The following is an 8,463-nucleotide window of genomic DNA, read 5'->3' as shown; positions in this document are numbered from 1 at the left end:
GCTGGGCACTGGTTTTTCCCCGGATGAGAAGACATGGTACTCGGGGTCAAGGGAAGTGTGGGTTCACCTTCTCTGGAAGGTGGAGCACTCAGACATCACTTGGTCCTGGCGGCAGCCCCTGGGTTCCCAGCCTTTCATTTCCAGCTTGCAAGTTAAGACTCGAAAAGGAAGCAATTTCCGCTCCAACCGGTAGGTGGCGGCCTACGGTCGGTTACGACCCGGAGTAACTGGGGACACCTGGCTCCGCGCGCGCAGGCCGTTCTTCTCCACCCAGGAACGGTCGCTTTGAGTCTCTAGTTTCCGGGGAGTTGCATAAAACGCGCGCACCAAGAACTTCCGGGGCTTCGCGCGGCTTCCGTTGACTTGGGAGGGGGGCTGTTGAGGGAAGGAAAGCAATGGCGGCTTCTTCCCGGTGATCCGCCCCTCTGCTTTGATGCTTTGATCTTTTCTGGGGTGCTGCGTCTTATTGGGAGACGGAGGATCCCGGGGAGCCGGGGGCGACCGGGGCTGCCCATGGAGACGCAACTGCAGAGCATCTTTGAGGAGGTGGTGGTGAGTGCCGGCTGAGGGCGGGTGGGCGGGCGAGCGGGCGATGTCAGGTGGGGCGGCTCGGAGCCGAGGGGGATCCGCAGGCCAGGCCCCGGCCTCAGGCCGCACCCACCCTGTCAAGTTCCCGCTTCGAGCGGGCCGGGCCAGCCTCCCCCCACCCCCACCCCTCCATTGGAGCCCTTCGTCTGAAAACAAAAATAAATAAATAAAAATCTTTTATGGCTTTTTGTTGTTGTTTTGACAGAAAACAGAAATTATAGAAGAGGCCTTCCCCGGGTGAGTAAATGGATTGGGGATTTTGTGCTAGTAGGGTCATTGTATTTTGTCTCGGGGTTGAGGGGAAAGAGTAATGTCTGTCCTGGCTATGTTTAATTTGCCTTTAAAAACTAATGGCAAATAATGCGGTTTTTGTTTTTACAGTATGTTTATGGATACTCCCGAAGATGAGAAAACAAAGCTGATTAGCTGTTTAGCGGCCTTCAGACAGTTTTGGAATGGCCTTTCTCAGGTGAGCAGTATATATTTGGTAATGTGATTTTTATGCCCTTTTTCAGATACATATGTATCTGATATATACATATATCAGTATATATACATATATCTGATATATACATATATCAGTATCATATATACTACATATCACACATATGTATAACCTATGATTTTGTTAAGGTCTTTTGGGACAGTGAGAAATAAAATGACCATCATTTTTTTTTTATTCAGGCTCAAATTGTAATTTGTGTACCTCAGTGGAGAAACTATTGTGAATTCAAACTGATGACAATACAGTGGGAAATGATTTTAAGAATCTCTGTCATATTATGTAAAATCATTTTCATCAAATTTTGATTGAGTTGTTACATTTGCAAACAGCTGTGTTAGACTTCTCTTGTAAAAGATAGAAGTCTCACTTTTTTTCCAGTAACAAAAATGCACAGCCTTGATAAGAAGAAACTAAAGATACTGGTGAAAATACAAAGACACTATAAGAAGAATTGAAATAAAGATCCAAAGACAGTGAAAAATAAGGAAAGGAAGCCAGACACTGGTGGCTCATGCTTATAATCCTAGCTACGGCTATGCAGGAGGCTGAGGTTTGAGATCACAGTTCAAAGCCAGCCCAGACAGCAAAGTCCATAAGACTTTTATCTCCAGTTACCAAAAAACCAGAACTGGTGCTTTGGCTCAAAGTGGTAGAGCACTAGCCTTGAGCAAAAGAGCCCAGAGACAGCACCCAGGTTCTGATTTCAAGATTTATGACTGACCAAAAAAAAAAAAAAAAACAAAAAAGGGAAAGAGCAGTATGCTTCAACAAAAAACAGTCATCAGAAAACATACCCATGAAAAAGTTAGATATGTGATTCTTGTGTTTTTTTTTTTTTGTTTGTTTGTTTTTGCCAGTCCTGGGCCTTGGACTCAGGGCCTGAGCACTGTCCCTGGCTTCTTCCTGCTCAAGGCTAGCACTCTGCCACCTGAGCCACAGCGCCACTTCTGGCCGTTTTCTGTATATGTGGTGCTGGGGAATCGAACCCAGGGCCTCATGTATACGAGGCAAGCTCTCTCGCCACTAGGCCATATCCCCAGCCCCAGATATGTGATTCTTGAAGACCTCATGTTGCAATAATGGATTATCTTCCTGATTTTTGCTGGTTAATTGGAGATGAAGAGTCTCATATGTCCAGGCTGGCTTCAGACCATGATTCTCAGATTTCAGCTTCATGAGGTAGCTAGGATTACAGCACCCTACTGAAAATCTGAAATCAGGACTGGGAATATGGCCTAGTGGCAAGAGTGCTCACCTTGTATACATGAAGCCCTGGGTTCGATTCCCCAGCACCACATATATAGAAAACGGCCAGAAGTGGTGCTGTGGCTCAAGTGGCAGAGTGCTAGCCTTGAGCAAAATAAAATTAAAATATGAAATCTTTCTTGCTTTTATAGAAATTATTTTACTCACTAATATTAGTGAAGTATTTTATTCATTGTCTCAATTGTTAGTAAACTCACCTTATTCACAGATTTATTACATGAAGTTTTGACCAGTCATGGTAACAAGTAATAGCACATTTTAAAAATCAAAAGAAGTTGCAAAACCGACAATTTCTTAATCCCCTTGCATGAATTCCAGAGCTCAGTTGATGCAAAAAAGTTTTCTGCCCGTTCCATGTGATGAGTTCTCTACACTTAATTTCATGATAACATGCCTCCCCATAAAGCAAATGCTGTCCCCAAACCAAGGTAGAAGTTTTAATAATCTTGCTAAGCCAAAAGGAGGCACATAGGGTATTTCAGTTTAGATTTGTTGAAAGGCCTCATGTCTTTAGCACAAGTTGGGTGGTATCCTGAGAAGAAAAGGAATCAGGCATGTGTGGTACAGTATTAAACCCTGTATATCCTGGGCAGTTGAGGCCCTTTCTCACCAGCAGTCTCCTTGAAATAAACACTCGGAAACAAAGGGTCTACTGTACTCAGGGTATAATACTAGGCACTTATTAGTTATAACATCTAACTTTAGACCTAAAATAAAGCCATTTTAAAATTTTTTCCAGGAGTCTCACGAACAATGCATCCAGTGGATTGTTAAATTTATCCATGGCCAGCATAGTCCTAAAAGGATATCGTTTCTTTATGATTGCTTGGCAATGGCAGTTGAAACCGGTGTCCTTCCACCCAGGTATGTTTAATGATGAGTATTTTCTTTATTATAGTGTCAGGGTTTTTTTAGCGCCCCCCTCCCCCCCGCGCTCCCCTGACCCGCAGGAGAGACAGGGAAGGCACACCCCAACCAGATGAGCCAAGAAAGGAAAGGGTTGACAGTCCGCCTGTACCCAGCCCTCCCTCACCTGAGGACAATCAGATACGTCTGGGAGTCAAGTCAACGCAAGATCTCATTTATTGAGGGGAACACATGTAACTAATATAAGGCACAAGAGCCAATCAGATCAAAGATCAGCAGGAAGGGGAGGGGTGTACGTGCACCTATCTAGGGACTGTAAAGGGAGGCATGAGCTGTCCGGAAGAGCTGGGGACCAATCCTAGAGGCATCCAGATTTTTCGTCACAGCCCGCAGAACCACCTCTGGGTTCATCGTCAGACGCCATCTTAGCCACACGTGGCCCAAGGACTGAGAAACAGGCAGGGCCAGCTAATTGACTTCCTCTGTCTGATCCAGGTGTGTCCCACAATAAAGTGTTAGAAAACAGTTGTGGTCGTTGTACAACTACAGGAGAATGAGAAAGTGAGTTTCATCAAGTAACTGAGCTGAAGGGTATCTTTTTCAGTTGTCCCTCTTGTAACTATAATCTGAGGTGGCAAAGGCAAGAGTTGTATCAAAGTCTTCCGTGCCCATGCATTCATATGGGCATTCCTGGGGACTCAGCCTGTACACATGATGAGTTCCCTCACCTGTGGCCCAGACATTGTCATACCTTGGTTGAGTCCAAGAGAAAGTTTGTAAATCAGGTGTAGGCAGGAAATCAGCCCTCACCGTTTTTATCCTAATTTTCATGTGCCAAGATTGAAGAAAAGGTAAGATAGACCTTTTTCTAGTAGATGAGTATCAGTGTCACATTTCAGAAAGGTATGTGGTGTTGAGAAACTCCACTGTGACTGTCCTGGTAAACACAGTTGGCTACCAGCAGGTAGACAACAAATATTTCCTTCAAAGCTTTTGATAGGTTACTTTCTAATAAAGGGTAACTAAATTTAATTTCCTTCTACTTGGTGTATGATCATTCATATGAATAGAAAATATAAAGTATTAGCCAGGTGTGATTGCCCACACCTGTAATTCTACCTACTCAGAGTGCAGAAGATCACAGTCTGAGGCTAGGCCACGTAAACAATGAGATGTCATCACAACCAATAAGCCAGGCTCACACCTGTGTTCTCAGTGATTCAGGAAGCATAGGGAAATGGATCATGTGCCAAGGTTAACCCCAGGCAAAACCATGTTTTGAGGCTTTGTTTGAAAAATAAGCCAGAGGGCTAGTGAGTGGCATTCTTGTAGAAGAGTGTCACTTGAGAGTGCCATGTAAGAATGAAGTCCTGGATTCAAATCCTAGCACTATGAAAATGAAGTAAAATATGTGTATCTAAGTATGTTTCACTAATACAGGAAATAGACATTGCTGTGATAAACATAATGCCCAGGGTACACAGATCTTAGCTATTATTAGAGAACCTGTAAAATCTGCCTTGTAACTGGAATGAGTATTCCTTTTTTCTCTAGGCTAGTTTGTGAATCCTTGTTAAACTCTGACACTCTTGAATGGGAAAGAACACAACTTTGGGCCTTAACGTTTAAACTGATCCGGAAAATAATTGGAGGAGTTGATTATAAGGTATTATTTTCTAATTACAAAAAGTGATTGCTTTCAGACGTGATTAATTTTTCAGGATATATTCAAGTTAGAGAACACAAAGTACCATCTGTGGTACCTGTGTGGTTCTAGATAATTATTGTTCTCTGTTTGTCCTTATTTCACCAAGCTTGATCATACAGTTTATACTCTAAAAGTATGTGGAGGTGAAATCTTTTTTTCTTCCTCAGTGAGTGCAACTACTGATAGATATATAGAATTGATTAACACAATAACTTGTTGAAAACATGGGAGAAACTGAAGGTGTGTGTTGAATGACAAAGGAGAGTCAATTTAGAATGCGCCGAAAGAAATAAGCAGAAATAGTATTCTGCCAGAAAACCTCATAGCATTACTTACAGTTCAGTTTTTCCAAGTTCTGTTCAAATTTGTTTCTACCCATGGCACAAGCTAAGCTTTTTTGAGTCTTACAACAATGGAAACTAATGTCTTAAGGACTAAGAATGATTGAGAAAGTGTAGAAATATTATTTATAAATGATTTTGTTTACTCATTGCATGACATTCTGTTTTGGAAAGTGATTCTTCTGTTTTAGTGTCAGGGACTTAAATGTTAACACTGATTTAGAAAACAGAGGTACAATCTTAGCATATCCTAAAACTGGTGGATGTTTTATCTAACACAGGGCACATTACTTATTTTTCAACTATGTCTTTCCCCCTCCCTATATATCAGGGTGTTCGAGATCTCTTGAAAGTGATTTTGGAGAAAATCCTGACAATTCCTAATACAGTGAGCTCTGCAGTGGTACAGCAGCTTCTGGCAGCAAAAGAGGTAATTTACACACATCTGAAACTTACTGATCATAATCTCAAAGTCTAGCTTTCTTGAGGTCCTTTTTAAACTTATCATAATTTGTGGAATGGGTTTAAAACCCCAAATCTCCTGATTTTAAAAATAGTATTTCATTTCTAAAGCAAGGATTTATTTAATATATCAGGCTTAAAGTAGGAAGAAATGAAGAGAAACATTGCCTGCTCCACATGCAGAAAATAGCAGTGAAAGGCTCCCTGTTTTAAAGATACTATTTTAAGTTTATTGTAATTCCAGAGGAAATTAAAATTCTTAGTTTGTTCTAAAATTATCTTTATTTTAGTTAATATTGATAATAAATCATAAGGTAAAGTATGAGATTAAATTAGAAATCTTTGTAACTAATATTATAAAAAGTTTTATTTTGATCTATTACTCCTAAAGCTAATTTGAATGTTTAAGGTATTTCTAAGGTATTTACTAACTTCCACAATCCATTTTATTATTCTTTATTATTATGTATTCTTTGTATTCTATAAAGTAATTTCTTTTTACTAACATTTAAACCCAGTAGATCTAAGAAATAATGCCTCTACTTTTCTCAAATATATAATTTTATTATTATTAATGTGTTGTATGAAGGGAATACCATTTTGTAAGCCAGGTAATAAGTACAATTCATTTTGCATAATGTCCTCCTTTGCTTTATTTCCTGCTTCTACTTTTTTTAATTCAAAAACAAATATTGTAGACCTAAGTACATGTTATACTAAGATAGGCTGTGACAGATTATCACACATCTTGTTTTATGTGTGTGTGATTATACTTAAAATCTCCCTAAGCATTTTCAAGTATTCTCCGGGTATATGGTTTCAAAGATAGCACCACTGAGGGAAAACTAGGAGTACTCATGATATTACAGAGCTCAGTACTGTACTGTGAATGTATGACTCCTTTTTTTGCCATATCTCTGCCCAACCTGCAATAGATCTAGTTTTTAACTTTAACACTAATTTATACAATTAACTCTTACCTTACTTTTTGGGCACCAACTGATTTACAGGAGACAGATTTTCACAAAGAGCAGAGAAAATGCTCAACAGATCACATGAAGATTTCAGCACAACTGACAATAATGTACTGACTTGAGATTCTCTATAGAGTACATAGGAATCAAAGAGTTTGTTTTTGAAATTTCTTTTTTAAATTCATTTTTCTACAACTTGGTTGTAAAGCACATGTAATAAATATGCAAATATGCAAATAAGGTGGGTTTACTGTATACATTATATTGTTATTAACTCTGTAGTTACCAAAATGTATATTTCTTAAATTTATTTCTCCTAATTTACTGAAGTTGTCTTTCAATCACCATCTGTAAAACTTAAAAATGAAAATAAAAACTATCTGCTTTCTAACATCATTTTTATTGTTGTTACTGTCTTATTTAAAGATCTTAAATGTGTAACCAGTTGAGAATAATATCACTCTTGTTTTTCTTAGGTTATAGCATATATCTTAGAAAGAAATGCCTGCTTATTACCAGCATATTTTGCAGTAACGGAGATCAGGAAACTATATCCTGAGGGAAAACTTCCACACTGGGTAGGTTTTGCCTTTTCCAAAATTTTTAGTAGAAATTTTTATTTTAAAATTTACATCTTTTAGTTTGCTTCTATGCTTAAAGTTTTAGCAAGATTTTCTTATAATGCTGTTAGAGAAAAAGAGAGTAACATTTCCTACTTTCCATGCAGCTCAGACAGACAAATCCAAGACTTCCATCTCCAGTTAACCAGCAAAAAGCCTGAAGTGGAGGTGTGGTTCAAGTGGTAGAGTGCTGAGTTAGCCTTTAGTAAAAATGCCAAGGGAGAGCGTGAGGCACTGAGTTCAAGGCCCATTACTAGCACTAAAAGGGAAAAAAAAAAGACTATGCATGATTTTTTTTAAAAGTTACTTTATCATTACATAATAATTATTTTTCTTTCATTTCCCTGCTGACTCACTGAGACAGTTTTTAGGCTATATGTTAAAAAAACCCACAGGTTTTATCAGTAATCATGCATTTTTGTCAGTTATAGTGTGCATGACCTAGTTTAATTTAGAAATAGATGGACTGGTAGGTAATACTTTGAGAGGAAGAAATAGGGAACTCATCTCTGAATATTATCCTATGCTATGCTAAGCATTTTACTAATTCCTTACATATATTATTTAATCTATATAAAGACTATTCAAGGTAATAAACTTGATTTTTTAAAATTTTTTTTCCTTTTTTTCTTTTTAGTTACTTGGAAACCTAGTGTCAGACTTTGTGGACACCTTCAGGCCTACAGCAAGGATAAACTCTATTTGTGGTAGGGTTCTAATTCAGCTATGAACTTGAATGTTATATACATGTATTGATTGCTTGTCAGTAACTCTAGAAGCTTTGTAATAGTAGCTTTAGGTTCAGGTACTTTGTGTAGGAAAATGTTCAGAACAGTGAATCTAATTTCAGATAAAACCATCCTAGAAGTTGAGTGGTGATTAGAAACACTTTTTAAACTTCATTTATTTATTCTTCCGTTTTCTCATGTTTTTATTTTTCTCGTCTTTATAAAATAGCCATGTGATTTGACAGCCTTTGCAGTGCCCAACCATATTTCTCAGTTATTTTAGACATCACAGTGACCTCAGACTGCTACTTATTCACTGATCACTTACTGGGTACTGCTTTTGAGCCAGTGTTGTTCTAGACACTGAATATACAATAATAAACTAACAAAGATGATACACAGGT

The 8,463-nt window shown here is 38.6% G+C and overlaps 1 protein-coding gene across 2 annotated transcripts in view; it reads left to right on the top strand.

Moving 5' to 3' along the window:
* Positions 1 to 378: 378 nt before the first annotated feature.
* Med23 (mediator complex subunit 23) overlaps positions 379 to 8,463 on the top strand; it is a 42,130-nt gene continuing 34,045 nt past the window's right edge. For both annotated transcript variants that reach the window (XM_048354089.1, XM_048354088.1), the window contains exons 1-8: positions 379 to 552; positions 794 to 825; positions 970 to 1,057; positions 3,099 to 3,223; positions 4,781 to 4,892; positions 5,607 to 5,705; positions 7,188 to 7,289; positions 7,969 to 8,038. In XM_048354089.1, the coding sequence (XP_048210046.1) occupies positions 514 to 552; positions 794 to 825; positions 970 to 1,057; positions 3,099 to 3,223; positions 4,781 to 4,892; positions 5,607 to 5,705; positions 7,188 to 7,289; positions 7,969 to 8,038 (667 nt within the window). In that variant the 5' untranslated portion in view covers positions 379 to 513. The remainder of the gene's footprint in view (positions 553 to 793; positions 826 to 969; positions 1,058 to 3,098; positions 3,224 to 4,780; positions 4,893 to 5,606; positions 5,706 to 7,187; positions 7,290 to 7,968; positions 8,039 to 8,463) is intronic.

This window comes from Perognathus longimembris, chromosome 9 (genome assembly GCF_023159225.1).
Source record: "Perognathus longimembris pacificus isolate PPM17 chromosome 9, ASM2315922v1, whole genome shotgun sequence".
Classification (NCBI taxonomy): Eukaryota; Metazoa; Chordata; class Mammalia; order Rodentia; family Heteromyidae; genus Perognathus; species Perognathus longimembris.
This window is presented reverse-complemented; position numbering and strand designations above follow the sequence as displayed.